Raw genomic sequence first — 17731 nt, forward strand, 5'->3', positions numbered from 1 at the left:
GTTTTGGATATCTCTCATTTGTTAAGTAATATTTATTCCTTTCTCAGATCTTTGACGGAGTTGAAGATTATATAATTGTAATTACTCTCTACATTATTTAGACTCCTTGAGATAGAATGTCTGGTAAAACTTTCGTTCTCAATATTGTTTGTTATATCTATTATTTATTATTATTGTTTATAGTTGTATTTAGGTTAGTTCTGTCTTATTTAGACAAAAGGAGTGAGATGTAGGGATAAGCCCTCCCCTTGGGGGCGGGCTGCCCTCAGGCGTATGTTTACTGATATATTGTGCAGGCAGAGGCTGCGCGCCCCTTCCGTTTCCTCTCCTGTTTCCGCTGGCTACTCCGCTGGAACCTTGGTTTCGTGAGTCTGGTTTTGTTATTAAACTTGTTTAAATATCAATTATTGGTGATTTATTAATCCGACCGCTGCATAAAGTAAAATTGTTCTTTACTTTTACCAGCTTTCTGAGTTTTACCCAGATTTTCAATCAGTTATTATTCTCAAGTGAGCCAATGTCCAAGCTTTCAAGGGTGATTATCAGCCCATTGCCTATCACATTTGAGAAGTGTGTGAAGTGACAAGAATTGAGGGGGAACAGGGTAGTGGTGGTATACGACTTTAATCTCAGCACTCAGGAGGCAGAGGCAGGCAGATCTCTGAGTTCAAGGCCAGCCTGGCTTACAGAGTGAGTTCCAGGACAGCCAGGGCTACACAGAGAAACCCTGCCTTGAAAAAAATGGAGGTGGAACAGCAAAGTAAAGCTATCCCAGATTTTTCTCCAAGAGGCACAAACCATTTATCTAATGTAATTGATGATATAACAAACTATACTTTTCTCTAGTATCTTAGACAAGAAAAAAATTCTGACTTGGTTTAGATTTTTTTAAAAAGTCCATGCAATGGACGATTATAATTATAGTTGGAAAATGCACAGTGCCACCTAGAAATGAATACATTATAGACCAGGACAGTTTTTCAGCTGAAATTCTGGGAAACTTAAAAATGCCAGAAAAGTGATAGGCTGAAAATCCAATGCAAAAAGCTAATTGGAACCACAGTGATTCACTAGACAAGAAGATTGAGTTTTGAAGACTAGATCATAAATCCTCAGGATGGGAAAAAAGCTCTAAGACTGAGTCACTTCCTCAATTTAAATCTAGTTTCCAAAAGCAGACATTGAGCGTTGTCTAGAAAAGGAAGAGGATCTACAAGTTTCCTTGTGGAGTGCTATTCAAGTTCAGGAAATGTGGAAGAACGGTGCAAAGGAAAAACAGATGTTGACACACAGAATCTACTGTCCTGGGGGACAATAGGTACAATTTATGCCATGAGCCCATATCTACCATATCTACATGTACATACACATGGGGGGGTTGCATATGTGTATTGTGGAGGCAGATGGTACCACCTAAGGTACCATCCTCAGAAATAGCATCAAGTCCTCTCTCTGTGACAGGTCTCTCTTTGCCCTGAATCTCACATATTAGGGTAGACTTGGCAGGCAAAAAAACCCCAGGGATTCCCATGTCTCTGTCTCCTTCACCCTGGGATTATATGTGTGCACCATCATGTCCTGCATTTTGATATGTGTGATAAAAGTTAGACTCACCTCCTCTTGCTTGTTAGGTAAGCGCTTTGCTGATGGAGTCATCTCTCCAACCCCAAAATGCATAGTCTTAAGAACACACTAACTGAAATCGTTTGATAGACTGGGTAATGCCTTTCTAGGATTCTGAGGAAAATGGAGTGCCCAAAACACGATCTTTCCATTATCTTAGCCATCTTATTGAAAAGGTTGAGAGTATCAAAATATAATATCCTGAAACTATACTCCAAACTTGCTGTCAATACCTGCTGCTTACCCTCTTGTCTTCCACAGAATACAGAACTCTCGAGTATCACCCTCTCAGTGTGTTAGTCCACTTTCTATTGCCAGCAACACAGGATCACAGACTAAGTACAGTATAAAGACCTGAGATTTACTTTAGCTTGTACTTCTTGGGTACATGGGCTAATGACAGGCTTACTGGCAGAGACCCGAGGCAGCTCAAAGTCACATGACAAGAGTCAGAAAGCATGTATCTCTAGTCTCTATCCATCTTCTTATAAATCCACCGGAATGACTTTTCCTAATCCTAACCTCTTCTGAAAGGCCTTGCCTCTAAACACCATAGTAGATTAAATTGAGACCTTAAGACTTCACAGTGGGGATTAACTTCCAACACAGGAGCTTTGGGAGTGATCCAAACCACACCACGCATGAAAACATTTCCTGCCGCAGAAACTTAGGAGCTGGACTCACCTCTTGCCGTTTGAAGTTCTGCACATATTCTTCAAACTGTTCGTCTTTCGTTTCATCGGCTTTTCCCAGCTTCTGGAGGACCTAGTTTGGGACCAAAACAAAATAATTTGATTTAACAGAGTTTCTAGAGCAGGACCACAAGCTTGTTTAGTAGAGACTACTGCTGTTCTCTAAGGGGTCTGAGCAGAAGCCACCCTCAAGGCTCTTGGTGGCTTTGGAGATGGTGCGGGAGAATTGTCTGTAGTCTGTCAATCATGGTTTAAATAAATGCGGGAGAATTGTCTGTAGTCTGTCAATCATGGTTTAAATAAATGCTGATTGGCCAGGCAGGAAATATAGGTGAGAAAACCAGACAGGAAGTAGAAATGATGTAATGAGAACAGGAGAATTCTGGGAAGAAAGAAGTTGATTCCTCCCACTCCTACCCAGACCACCAAAGCAGCAGGATGTGATCTGCCTCACTGAAAAAGGTACTGAGCCACAAGGCTAACATAGATCAGAAAAATGGGTTAATCAAGATGTAAGAGTTAGCCAGTGAGAGGCTAGAGCTAATGAGCCAATCAGCTTTATAACTTATAGAGATCTATGTGTGATTTTCTTTGGGGCTAAACAGTTGTGGGGTACTGGGCGGGACAAAAACCCCAACAACAAACAAGCAGGGCCCCTGCATGTTACAGAAGACTTAGTTTGGGACCAAAACAAAATAATTTGATTTAACAGAGTTTCTAGAGCAGGACCACAAGCTTGTTTAGTAGAGACTACTGCTGTTCTCTAAGGGGTCTGAGCAGAAGCCACCCTCAAGGCTCTTGGTGGCTTTGGAGATGGTGCGGGAGAATTGTCTGTAGTCTGTCAATCATGGTTTAAATAAATGCGGGAGAATTGTCTGTAGTCTGTCAATCATGGTTTAAATAAATGCTGATTGGCCAGGCAGGAAATATAGGTGAGAAAACCAGACAGGAAGTAGAAATGATGTAATGAGAACAGGAGAATTCTGGGAAGAAAGAAGTTGATTCCTCCCACTCCTACCCAGACCACCAAAGCAGCAGGATGTGATCTGCCTCACTGAAAAAGGTACTGAGCCACAAGGCTAACATAGATCAGAAAAATGGGTTAATCAAGATGTAAGAGTTAGCCAGTGAGAGGCTAGAGCTAATGAGCCAATCAGCTTTATAACTTATAGAGATCTATGTGTGATTTTCTTTGGGGCTAAACAGTTGTGGGGTACTGGGCGGGACAAAAACCCCAACAACAAACAAGCAGGGCCCCTGCATGTTACAGAAGACTTAGTTTGGGACCAAAACAAAATAATTTGATTTAACAGAGTTTCTAGAGCAGGACCACAAGCTTGTTTAGTAGAGACTACTGCTGTTCTCTAAGGGGTCTGAGCAGAAGCCACCCTCAACACTCGAGTTGTTCTGCTGTGGAGGTGTTGTACTTGGTGGCTTTGGAACTGAGTAGACTTGAGCTGTGTGATTTTGAACAAGCACCAAGGTGGCATTGCATTTGTTTGCTTACATATGAATTCCTCCTGGAGTCTATGCATAACTTTAAGACTGAAGCTAAGCTCTATGTGTCATTTTGTCTCCAGAAGCTAGCAAAGTNCTTACAGAGTGAGTTCCAGGACAGCCAGGGCTACACAGAGAAACCCTGCCTTGAAAAAAATGGAGGTGGAACAGCAAAGTAAAGCTATCCCAGATTTTTCTCCAAGAGGCACAAACCATTTATCTAATGTAATTGATGATATAACAAACTATACTTTTCTCTAGTATCTTAGACAAGAAAAAAATTCTGACTTGGTTTAGATTTTTTTAAAAAGTCCATGCAATGGACGATTATAATTATAGTTGGAAAATGCACAGTGCCACCTAGAAATGAATACATTATAGACCAGGACAGTTTTTCAGCTGAAATTCTGGGAAACTTAAAAATGCCAGAAAAGTGATAGGCTGAAAATCCAATGCAAAAAGCTAATTGGAACCACAGTGATTCACTAGACAAGAAGATTGAGTTTTGAAGACTAGATCATAAATCCTCAGGATGGGAAAAAAGCTCTAAGACTGAGTCACTTCCTCAATTTAAATCTAGTTTCCAAAAGCAGACATTGAGCGTTGTCTAGAAAAGGAAGAGGATCTACAAGTTTCCTTGTGGAGTGCTATTCAAGTTCAGGAAATGTGGAAGAACGGTGCAAAGGAAAAACAGATGTTGACACACAGAATCTACTGTCCTGGGGGACAATAGGTACAATTTATGCCATGAGCCCATATCTACCATATCTACATGTACATACACATGGGGGGGTTGCATATGTGTATTGTGGAGGCAGATGGTACCACCTAAGGTACCATCCTCAGAAATAGCATCAAGTCCTCTCTCTGTGACAGGTCTCTCTTTGCCCTGAATCTCACATATTAGGGTAGACTTGGCAGGCAAAAAAACCCCAGGGATTCCCATGTCTCTGTCTCCTTCACCCTGGGATTATATGTGTGCACCATCATGTCCTGCATTTTGATATGTGTGATAAAAGTTAGACTCACCTCCTCTTGCTTGTTAGGTAAGCGCTTTGCTGATGGAGTCATCTCTCCAACCCCAAAATGCATAGTCTTAAGAACACACTAACTGAAATCGTTTGATAGACTGGGTAATGCCTTTCTAGGATTCTGAGGAAAATGGAGTGCCCAAAACACGATCTTTCCATTATCTTAGCCATCTTATTGAAAAGGTTGAGAGTATCAAAATATAATATCCTGAAACTATACTCCAAACTTGCTGTCAATACCTGCTGCTTACCCTCTTGTCTTCCACAGAATACAGAACTCTCGAGTATCACCCTCTCAGTGTGTTAGTCCACTTTCTATTGCCAGCAACACAGGATCACAGACTAAGTACAGTATAAAGACCTGAGATTTACTTTAGCTTGTACTTCTTGGGTACATGGGCTAATGACAGGCTTACTGGCAGAGACCCGAGGCAGCTCAAAGTCACATGACAAGAGTCAGAAAGCATGTATCTCTAGTCTCTATCCATCTTCTTATAAATCCACCGGAATGACTTTTCCTAATCCTAACCTCTTCTGAAAGGCCTTGCCTCTAAACACCATAGTAGATTAAATTGAGACCTTAAGACTTCACAGTGGGGATTAACTTCCAACACAGGAGCTTTGGGAGTGATCCAAACCACACCACGCATGAAAACATTTCCTGCCGCAGAAACTTAGGAGCTGGACTCACCTCTTGCCGTTTGAAGTTCTGCACATATTCTTCAAACTGTTCGTCTTTCGTTTCATCGGCTTTTCCCAGCTTCTGGAGGACCTAGTTTGGGACCAAAACAAAATAATTTGATTTAACAGAGTTTCTAGAGCAGGACCACAAGCTTGTTTAGTAGAGACTACTGCTGTTCTCTAAGGGGTCTGAGCAGAAGCCACCCTCAAGGCTCTTGGTGGCTTTGGAGATGGTGCGGGAGAATTGTCTGTAGTCTGTCAATCATGGTTTAAATAAATGCGGGAGAATTGTCTGTAGTCTGTCAATCATGGTTTAAATAAATGCTGATTGGCCAGGCAGGAAATATAGGTGAGAAAACCAGACAGGAAGTAGAAATGATGTAATGAGAACAGGAGAATTCTGGGAAGAAAGAAGTTGATTCCTCCCACTCCTACCCAGACCACCAAAGCAGCAGGATGTGATCTGCCTCACTGAAAAAGGTACTGAGCCACAAGGCTAACATAGATCAGAAAAATGGGTTAATCAAGATGTAAGAGTTAGCCAGTGAGAGGCTAGAGCTAATGAGCCAATCAGCTTTATAACTTATAGAGATCTATGTGTGATTTTCTTTGGGGCTAAACAGTTGTGGGGTACTGGGCGGGACAAAAACCCCAACAACAAACAAGCAGGGCCCCTGCATGTTACAGAAGACTTAGTTTGGGACCAAAACAAAATAATTTGATTTAACAGAGTTTCTAGAGCAGGACCACAAGCTTGTTTAGTAGAGACTACTGCTGTTCTCTAAGGGGTCTGAGCAGAAGCCACCCTCAACACTCGAGTTGTTCTGCTGTGGAGGTGTTGTACTTGGTGGCTTTGGAACTGAGTAGACTTGAGCTGTGTGATTTTGAACAAGCACCAAGGTGGCATTGCATTTGTTTGCTTACATATGAATTCCTCCTGGAGTCTATGCATAACTTTAAGACTGAAGCTAAGCTCTATGTGTCATTTTGTCTCCAGAAGCTAGCAAAGTGCATGATGTACAATAGGTGCCCAGCTATGTGTTAATAAAGCAAAGCTATATGATTGAAGTGTGCCTTCTAGTGATGGCATTCAATTTTCCTGACCCTGTTCTGATATATTCTTAATTCAATGAACAGTCAAAGTGGCCATGGGTATACAATTATTTTATAACCCCACGCTAACCATTGGATATACAGAAACATAAAACAAATAAATCAGGTGGCAGCATTTATCCCAGAAACATCTGACAGTCTAGTAGAATATAAGGTATGTTCACAAAAACAAAGCAGAGTTAATGTACTACAAGCAATACAAGGATGTTATAGAGTGTTGTAACAATATCTGTAGAGCCAAAGGCTTCAGAAAATATTCTGTGAAGATTGTTTTTAATCTGTTGTGAGGAATTCCAATTGACAGGAATGCGACAGAGTTTATTCCAGGCAATGAAGGGGGTCTAAGGAGGTGGGTCTTGTATCTTATCTGTTGATTTCATTGGTTAATAATAAAGAAACTGCCTCGGCCCTCATAGGACAGAAAATTAGGTAGGCGGAGTAGACAGAAGAGAATTCTGGGAGAAAGAAGCTTAGGAGGAGTCGCCATGATGCTCCCACGCCAGACAGATGCAGGTTAAGATCCTCCCTGGTAAGCCAGCTCGTGGGCTACACAGAATATTAGAAATGGGTTAGAACAATATGTAAGAGCTAGCCAATAAGAAGCTGGAACTAGCCGGGCCAGGCAGTGTTTGAAAGAATACAGTTTCTATGTAATTATTTCGGGCATAAGCTAGCCATGCGGGCGGCCGGGTGCCGGGGACGCAGCCCTGCCGCCGCTCCTATTTCAACAAATGTTTGTGTCTAGAACACACGGACAACTTGCCAAGGGTAAGATTTCTTGAAGACACAGGAAGTCGCTTGAGGATGAAGCAGAGAGAGCATGAGTGAGTGCTACAGTAGCGTTCACTATTTGGCATCATTGTCCTTATATCTCATGTTTAAACACTGACTTATTCAAGAATACGGAAACTCTGTAATCACTGTCTTCTTGAAATTCACCTCGTGACATCCTATGGTGTCATCAAACGTCACTAAAACCTCTATACAAAGATCCACATTCATCAAAACACGTGGGATTGATGACTAGAGGGAGCTCAGCTTGAATTCAGAGTCTTATATTTTTGTTATTATTATTGATTCAGAGATAAAGAAAAGCAATGGAAGTCACACTTGCAACAGAAGCAAACTTGAACAACCAAGGGAGTCTCAGGTTCTCATCTTCTCCTGTGCTTTCTAAATCTCAAGGTTTTAAGATGATTTTTTGACTTTACAGTTGTTTTAACTTTTGTCTCATCATTTTAAAAAAATGGTTTAGAGAGAAATCTACCAAATTACCTATGGCTACTCAAATATAGACACACACATAGACATGTGTACAGGCACACACAAGCCTAAAGGTGATGAGGGAAGGCAGCTGGCATGTACCACCCAGTGTTCCCCGAGCTCTCAAAGTCCACAAACCCAACCATCTTCAGACACTCTGTATCACAGGACTGGCTAGGTTGAGTCAACCCCTCATCTGCTGACAGCAGCATGCAGGCAAGGGATGCTACCAGTCTCTTCTGAGCAAGAGGAGCTGCCAAATGATCAGCTCTACAACCTGCTAGAGCAGTGAACAGGCACTCACTTACATATGTATTGCACACCCTCTATGAACCTGAAGTTGTGGAGGTAATTGACCATTACTCTCATCCTCAAGACAATTTTGTGTGGGACCTATTTCACCCACTTGACATCTAAAAGATTAGGACCACATAGATAAGTAAGTTACCTCTTGGAAACTTTCAGGAAACTCACCTTTCTACAGGACAATGTCTCTGTCATCATCAGTATGGTTTTTTCCTTCTCAAGGAAAGCAGGTAAGACCTACATATCAAATCAAATATTCCTACTTTTGTGGATAAAATATATTAAGGCCACTGGACTCTAAGAAGCACGTATCTTGCTCATACTCTCCCTCCTTCCACTCTTCAACTGGACCTTGGGAGCTCCAAGGTGGGTCTCTGTCTCTGTTTCCATCTGTTGTTGGATGAAGGTTCTATAATATTTAAGAAAAATCAGTCTGACTACAGGGCAAAGCCAGTTCAGTCACCCTCTCTATTGCTTAGGGTCTTAGAAGTCAAGACCATGAGCGGTTCACCCACTGAGACAATGTGCCTGAGCCAATGGGAGCTCAACAACTCCAACTGGACTGGGAATAAATGAGCATGGGATCAAACCAGTCCCTCTGAATGTGTTTGACAGTTGGGGCAGACTGAGGGGCCAATGACAGTGGCACTGGGATTTGTCTCTACTGCATGTACTGGCTTTTGGGGATCCTATTCTCTTTGGATGTATACCTTGCTCAACCTGGATGTAGTGAGGAGGGCCTTAGACTTTCCACAGGGCAGGGTGCCTTGCCCTCTCTTAAGATTGGAGGGGGGAGAGGGTGTGTGGAGGGAGTGGGATGAGGGGAGGAAGTGATAATTTGGATTGATATTTTTAAAGTAATAAAATAAAAAAATAAAGTATTTTGTTGATAATTTTTGTTCTCCAGAGGGAAGGGGGGAGAAGCATGTGTCTTACCAGCTACATGACTGTAATAGTGGGAAGATCATGGACAGACTCCTGCTTGAAGCTCTTCACTGATATTTCAAATCGTGGTTCCTTACATCTCGTATTTTAAGAATAATGTGATATAAATGAGACGAGGCTAGAAAACAACCATGAAACAGCTCCTCCATGTAAAAAGCATTTTCAGCTTAACAGCGTCATTGTGAATGACAGCACACACAGAACTCTCAGTTGCAGTGGTCCTGGATCTTGGTTCTGGCCACATGAGGTAGCATTATCCACAGAAGAGAGCGAGGAAGGGAGGAGGGACAGGGAAGCTAACCTTTTCCAGGAACATGTTCACTCTAGTGGCCACACTGGGACCCGGTGCGCTCTATTTCAACTGACCCTGAAAACAGCCTACGCATCCTTGAGCTGATGAATGAGCTGAGACTTACAGAAAAGCACACCTGTGCAAAATCACTTCCTTTGTAAGTACCATATCCCATTCCCTAAGACGCCTTTACCATAAAGATTGTATCACCCCAAGGCACTGACACTGTAAAATGGAGACTTAGATTACCGATCCTGGAATATCAGTGCCAAACTTGTTTAGATTTCAGACTTAATGTGCTCCAAAGAAGTGGTCTCCATGACAGGTCTTGAATAGTTCACCTTTCTTTCCAAGTCCCTCAGTAGAACCCCAGTATGAGTTCCTTAATTCTTCATGAACCAAATCTGAGTTTCTTGTGATTGGTGACAAAGTTGCAATGCCCCTGACATTATGTACAGAAGAAGAAATATTTGTTCTACAAGCTGCCATGTGGTAGTGCCTCAGAAATCCTGACTTTTAACAACATTAAGACCTGATCAATCTACATGTAACCTTAGAACAGTTAGTAAATTTATTATTTAGGCATGAACGAAACACATTGGCCATCTATATTTTTTCTATTTACTGAAAATGATTTTTTTCTCAAATATCTAGAGGACGGTTTCTTCTGGGTCTAGTCCTCCCATCCAGATCTAACCCCTTTCTGTCTGTCATTAAAAAATAGTCTTCTAGGGGCTGGAGAGATGGCTCAGCGGTTAAGAGCATTGCCTGCTCTTCCAAGGGTCCTGGGTTCAGTTCCCAGCAACCACATGGTGGCTCACAACCATCTATGATGAGGTCTGGTGCCCTCTTCTGGCCTTCAGGCATACAAGCATACAGAATGTTGTATATATAATAAATAAATATTAAAAAATAGTCTTCTAATTAATAAAATAACACATCAGAATAGGACAGTACAAACATACAGAAGTGTAAGAGTCCAAGAAACAGATACAGATGCAGAGACCCCACTCATTTGCACACTCAGGAATCTCACGAAAACACAAAGCTGGAAGCCCTAATATCTAAACAAATTGCATGTAAGTATATTTAAAAGCCCTGGTACAACATTGTGAGACAAGGAGCCTTCAAAGATGTCGTTAAGTTCATCTTCTGTTGGCCATCTACTGCTGGGTACACTGTCCACCCTTACAAGTAGGTGTTTTTATCCTCCATGAGACTCCATTGGAGGAAACAAAAGTTTCATATGCAGGTAGTTATCAACTGAAGATAATGTCTGGGTTAGGGATAGAACATGTGCCATCTATAATTTAAGATCGAGCTGTAATTTTATATCTCCAAAGTTTCTTTAATCAACACTTCATTCCCACATTGACACTTTCTGCCTCCTTAAACCTATAAAATTCTCTCTTCTATCTTATAATCATGAAGCTTCCTAAATCCTCCATGAAGCTTCCCCAGTTCAAGTGGGATTACCACCATTAACTTCTTCCCATTTACTATAGGAATGAAAGTGCACTTATGGGCTTTTGGTTATTTCCATAATAACTAGTCATTTGCTTGAGTTTTACTGTGTTTCAGGTTCCTTTCCAAAGATTTAAATAGGTTAATTCATTTATTCATAATGACTTTATAGCATATGTTGCCACATTTATAGGTGAGGAGAACTAATCAATAAGAAAACACGAAGTCAGTCACTGCAGGAGTACGTTCTTACTTAAGAGAGAACTCCCATCCTATTGACCCTTGCTCTGCACGTGTCTGTCCATTGGATTTTACTCTCATAGTGTGCCTGGCTTATCTTCCAAAGATCAGGCCTTCTTAATAGCCCACCTTCTCCACAACCAACTCAGTGATAGTGAGTCACTAAGACAATCAAAAAAAAAAATACAGGGATTAATAAACAATTTTCATTATACTGTTTGAGTTACAGTTAGTCCTATGTCTGTTCTGATTGTTTTTTGTCAACTTCACACAAACCCAGACATATTTTGGGAAGAGAGAATTTTAATTGAGGAAACGTACCCATAATATTGGTCTATAGTAAGTCTGTTATAGGGATTTTCTTAATGAGTGATTTATGTAGAAGGGCCCAGCACATTGTGGTTGATACTTCCTTGAGCTGCTGGTCCCTGTTATATAAGAACATTTGGATTTAGACTTTAATTTCATCCAGATTGACACTTTACTATTTGAGAACATAGAGTTTTAATTGTTAAATTTGCTTTTTTTTTTTTCATTTGGCAAGTCGTAGATGCAAAGTTCAGCATGTACTTTCTTTCAGTAAGATTCTGCATCATTCTCCCAGGTCTGCACTCATTCTCCCATGTTCCCTGAACCCAGAAGTTCCAATTTTAAAAGACTAAATAAAAAGTCAAATGGAGAGAGAGAGCAAGAACAGGACAAGTTAGCGTGTTTTGTGGTGAGCTCGCTTTCCATGTGCTCTCTGGCAGTGATCTCCAGGGACTGAGTTGCAAGCTCTAGCCCAATGGCAGGGTTCCTGTATTCTTTCCTAGAAAAATTATTTTTGACTAAAGTGGCCAAGCACATTACCCAAGGATTTGGGGCTCTGCTTAGATTACTTTCTCCATGGTGTGAAAGCAAAATTCTAATCAAGTTTTATGTTCCCAAAGTGGAATGCAAATTCACTACTGACTGCAGCTGTGGTTGGGGAATAGCAGCTCTGTTTAATATTTTAAATTAGAAATAGGGCAGTGAGTTGGCAGCATTCAGAGGAGAAAAAAAACCTGACATTTGAAGCCAGAGAGAAAAAAAAATCCTTATACCACGGAAATGGCTTCTGTTAATTAAGGGAAAAGATCAAAGCAAGGTTCAGCTATGCTGATGTCTGACCCCCAAGCAGCAACACCAGTCTTGTGAGTCACAAGTAGAGAAGCTGATAAGGGCAAATGATGCGGATTGCAAAGAAGTTCAAAAGGAAGGCCACGTGGGGATGTCAAGTACATGTGTTTGTGCCTGGCTTGATGTGATGACCAGAACTATGTGTTCTTACAAAGAACCTGGAAGAATTGACCCCTGGAGCATCTTAGAGAAATGGGCACAGTGGATGAGGGTGAAGACTAGACATGGTGACTCACGCTTCCTTTTCATCAGACTCTGCATAGCAATGGGAGACCTGCATAATTAAATTAGTCTTCTGTGAGTAATGAGGTACCTTCTCTTTGCACTTTATATCTTAGCCAAAAAAAAAAAAAGCACAGTATTATGTGAACATTATCTACTAATGAGAAAACCAAAGACTGTTCAGTACAGGCCATGGAGTACTGGTCTTCCTGCATTGCCCTACAGGAAGATGATTCATTACTCTGCTCTCTCTTATAAAACATGGAAGTGTTCACTCAAATACTACAGTGTCAATAAGGTAAGCGCACCCTCACTGCTTCTCCCACCTCTTTCTACTAGGCACATACTGTGATGGTTTTCCAAGTTGAGGGTGCTGTTCCTTTTACCACTGTCTAGATGTGTTCCAGGATCTAGACAGGAGCCTTAGAACAATGATTCCTCCAACTTCTTTCAATTATTTTAATCAATGCTTGTGATCTTTACCCAGAGAAGATTAAAAAAAAGATCACTGAAAACACATCTTTAGTAGCTTCATGTGCCCTTGAATGTCCCCATATGTCCTAAAATATTTTTGTACAGTTACAGCATCCCTTCTTTTCTCTGGTGGAGTTCAATGCTGTGTTAGCCATCACATCATCAAAACTCCTCCACCTAATATGACCCTTCCTGAGAATTCTAGGAGACACTTTTGGGAACAGTTAAGACAATAAATGTTCTCAGCCTCCTTTAGGAGGTACTTTAGTAGCTCTCAGATTTGGATGTATGAGAAAAAAATATGTAATAGAACTCACAAGTCTAATGTGAGTAGGCTAATACTCACAGGCAATGGAAAAAAATTGTTGATGGAGAAGAGAAATTCAGAGGCCTAAAAGGGAAACAGAGGAAAATGACTGGGAGTCATAGACATCAGATACAGCCAGAGGAAGCACCGGCCAGTGTGGCTTCACCGTGGCTTTCTAGACAGGTATCAAGTTCAGAATTCTGCTCTCTTCTATCTTGAGTCCTTTACAGTTGGAACACTTAGTCCCCTGACATACCAGAGGAAAGGAAAATACCTTAGTGGAAAAGGATAGCTTGATATCGATCTTGAAAAGATGCTTGAATTTTAAGCCTATCCTCTCCCTGTGTCTCAGCTCCTTTTCTGTCGCTGTAATAAAACACCATGACCAAAAATGACTCAGAAGGAAGAACTTGTTTTAGCATACAGGGTCAGGCAGATAAGAGTTCATCCTGGTGGGGAGGCATGGCGCAGCCAGGAGCAGGAGCTGGAGCAGGAAGCTGAGAGGTCAAACCCTCAACCACAAGCTTGAAGCACAGAAAACAAACTAGAAGTGGAATGAGTCTCTGTGCTTCGAGAGTGACACCAGAGCCTTTCACCCCCTAAACCCCCCAAAATGACCATGGACAGGACCAGGAATTCAGACACCTAAGCCCATGGAGGCATATCCCATTCCAACTACTGCAGCTTGGTTGAATTTTTTTCTTTAGAACCGTTTTTCTATGAAACTATTGATACGTCCAAGTATCAATGGCAGTGTGGAATGTATACCAGTCTACAGAGAAAGTTTGCTAATCACCTCCTGAGGCTGAGAGAGGGACCACATCTTCCGTGATTGGCAGGCCTCTTGAAAGTCACAGCACTGCCATGTGCCAAGTCTATACAGCAGAGCACAGCGGTCCTAAATTAGTATTCATGCTATGGAGTTAAGGGAAGAAGTTCTCCCACGAACCATTAGCTGGTTCCCAGAGATGGTTCATGTCCGCTGAACTTGTAGCAATGTTCTCTGTGGCAAAGCTGCTGGTAGTGAGAACATATCCAGCCCTGAAACCCAGGATTTGTAGAGTCAGGATTGCCCTTTTGATCTGAGGATTTGGTAGAGGTAAGAGCATAGTGGCTGACTGCTCTGCTTCTCTGATCTTTCAGCATTTACTACTATATCGAACTTGGGGTTTTTTATTATTGTTATTAAGACCAAGTAGAATTCACACTACACCTGAAGACTCAAGGTTTTTTTCTTTCAAGCATCCCCAACCATCTCTTTTCCTCCCTATTTTGTGAACATTTCTGCCCCACATACATGACCAAGAATACAGCATTGTTGATAATTTCAGCATGCTTCACTAATTTTCCTTAATCACTGACTCCACAGCAAACTCTGGAATAGAAATTGAGCTTCATGGTCCTAGCTAGGAGTATACACTATAGCTGACAACTCTGAGGAAAAGGAGTCAAAAGAGCTCAGCACACTTCTAAATGTTAGAGAGTAGGTCAGTAATCACACTGACGAGAAAGGAGCAGAGGGGTCAAGGAGAGGCCGGATAAGGTCCCCAAATATATTAGCTGGGAAGAAGTAGCTATACTGTTCTGCAGCACTGTGAATATATGAACAAGTAATTACATATTTCTAAATAATTAGAAATGTCCGAACATTCCCAACACATATACATGAAAAAGGCTTAAGGAGATGGAAACCTTAATTACCCTAAATTTAATCATTATATAATATAAGCACATATGGAATTACCCCACTAATATATAGAAACATTATACTTCAGTTAAGAATAAAGGCACTATTGTTATGTCACAGCATAGAAAGGATCTAAACATAGGGCAGCACAATCCATCAAGCCAGAAAACATTGTGCACAGTAAGCAAGTCTGAGCAGTCTAATCCCACGGTGAGCCCTGCCAGCTGAGACACTTTTCAGAACTATAAACTCTGAAGTTGATAATAGATGCTTCTCATTAAAGAGAATTTGATGTGATGTTCTCGGTCTCCAATTCAGGGCAGATGATGCTTCCCCCTTGTGATGCTTTCTAAACTTACATCACAGTTTACACAACAGTCTCAACATTGTTCAGATGTTCATTTCCCTTCCTTGAGAATTCAGGGCAAACAAAACAATAATCCTACCTCATTCTTGTAAAAAGAAACTAATAAGTTAGTACACTCAAAAATAGATGTTAAAAGGTTAAAAAAATATAGACTAGCCAAAGCTTTTTTTTTTTTTTTTTGGCTACATCCAATTCCCAAGCCACTTGAAGTCAAGCTTACAGAATAAAAATCATAAAAGGTGATTGATGACTTACTCCTATCAGAAAAGTGACATTATTCAGAACCTTTGACTTTTAACACATTGTAAGTTACAAGCACAGCAAATCACAACAAAGAACAAATTTCTGTCGCTCTTATTCTATGCCCATGGGGGAATCAAATTGCACATATGAATCATTGCTATGAACAGAGGATAAATGATAGAAATCAAAAGAGAAAACTTAAGGGTTTGATCATATTTCTGGAACAAAGCCCCTCTTCGGACTGTATTCTCTAGATATGGTGACTCAGAGTTACCAAATACACTGACTCTGCACCTCACGGTATGAAATAACAAAGTAATACTTCTTTAGATAAACTTGTTAGTTAAATAAAGTATTTGTTCTTTTACTCCCAATTCATGTATTTCTGTTAAAACCATAATTTACAATAACTAATATATGATTAGTCAGAAAACTGAGAATATTGAAGTTTCAGAAATTCATGTAACATCCAGGAGAAGTCAAAGAAGCAAACTTTTCAAATCTTATTTATCACCTAACAGGATGCTTAACTGTCAATCTAACAAAATCCATAATCACTTTGGAAATAGCTCTGGATTTGCCTGTGGGGGAAGCTCTCAATTAAGTTCATTGACGTGGGAAGATCCATCTTAACTGAAGTGGAACCTTTGTCTGGCCTGGATCCCAGACTGAGTGAGGGAAGGGGGTAAACAGCAGTGTGGCATGCATTCATTCTGATTCTGATTGTGCATGGCATATGTGCTCAAATGCTTCAAGTTCCTGCAACCTTGACTTCTCCACTTTGACTGAGAGTACCCTTGAACTGTGAGCCAGCACAAACTTTTCCCCCTTAGCTTGCTTTTGGCATGCATTTTATCATGAGGTAGGAAAAGAAACTAACACACAGTTGCTGTGGGACAATGGTCTTTTATCCTGTCACTTGTATTATTTTAAATAAAATGCTGATTGGCCAGTAGACATACAGGAAGTAGAAGCTGGGCGATGAGAACAAGAGAATTATGGGAAGAGAAAAGCTCAGTCTGCAGTCATCACCCAGATGTAGAGGTCGCAGATGAGAATACCTCGCTAATGAAAGGTACCAAGCTATGTTGTGTACAAGAATTATGGGCTAAGGTGTAAAAATTAATTAATAAGAAGCCTGAGCTAATAGGCCAACCAGTTTATAATTAATGTAGACTTCTGTGTAACATGAGGGCCAGCTTGTTGGGGTTTATGTCCTGCCCAGGTCCCCACAGTCAGCAAGCCCCAAAGAAAATCACACACATGTGTGTTTATTTGGGACTAAACAGCTGTGGGACCTGGTGGGACAGAAACCTCTGTCAACATACAGTTTCTCCTGCTTTGGACCTATAGCAAGGCAGAACATAGGTAGGCAGGGAAAGCTAGGCTGAATCCTGGGAGAAAGAAGGGCAGAGTCAGAGAGAAGCCAGAGACAGATGTGCTGGTAGGCCACGACTTTGTGGTGATGTACAAATTAATACAGATGTGTTAAGTTAATATGTAAGAGTTAGCCAATAAGAAGATAGAGCTAATGGGCCAAGCAGTGATTTAATTAAAAAAAAAACATACAGTTTCTCTATGAATGAATTAGTCTTCTTTCTGAATGTGTTACTGCATTCTTTATTTGACAAATCCCTTCATCCTTTTTTATCTTTACTCCTCTAAAGTCACTCACACAAACACACAGCATCTACCTCTCTTGACAGCTTACTGTAAATAAATAATCTAGTACCCTGCATCCCAAGTGGATTTTAGTTTAACTGAAAATCCATAGGCAAATTGCATGGGCACAGAAGTTAGGGATGTCTGCTCTTGATTACAAACTCAATGTGATATGGAACGTTAAATAAATCAAAGAATTGAAGTCATTACTCTGGACATTTAGTGCAGAAGCAAAACTGGATCATGAGCTGATGGTCTCGAAGCTGTAATTGCATAGAATGTACCCTGAGCGTTGGATACGTAAATTAGCACATGCTCTCTGTTCCCTCGTTCCCTTAAAGCAGAAGGCCGACAGCTCCCAAATGGCTAAGTGTTCTGCATGATTGACTCAGCTCTACTTTTTTTTTTTTTTTTTGTAGTTTAATTTGCATTTTAATGAAACCATTAAATTTAGATTTCTAGAG

General features: G+C 40.9%; 1 protein-coding gene across 4 annotated transcripts in view; it reads right to left on the reverse strand.

Moving 5' to 3' along the window:
* Amph (amphiphysin) overlaps nt 1-17731 on the reverse strand; it is a 180886-nt gene that overhangs the window by 97729 nt on the left and 65426 nt on the right. For 2 of the 4 annotated variants that reach the window (XM_050142246.1, XM_050142243.1), the window contains exon 2: nt 2308-2388. In XM_050142246.1, coding sequence (XP_049998203.1) covers nt 2308-2388 — 81 coding nt within the window. Of the gene's footprint in view, nt 1-2307; nt 2389-5534; nt 5616-17731 lie in introns of all 4 variants that reach the window. The other 2 variants (XM_050142244.1, XM_050142242.1) reach the window with 1 other exon arrangement.

This window comes from Alexandromys fortis, unplaced genomic scaffold (assembly GCF_014885135.2).
Source record: "Alexandromys fortis isolate MF-2015 unplaced genomic scaffold, M_Fortis_MF-2015_v1.1 scaffold_5, whole genome shotgun sequence".
NCBI lineage: Eukaryota > Metazoa > Chordata > Mammalia > Rodentia > Cricetidae > Alexandromys > Alexandromys fortis.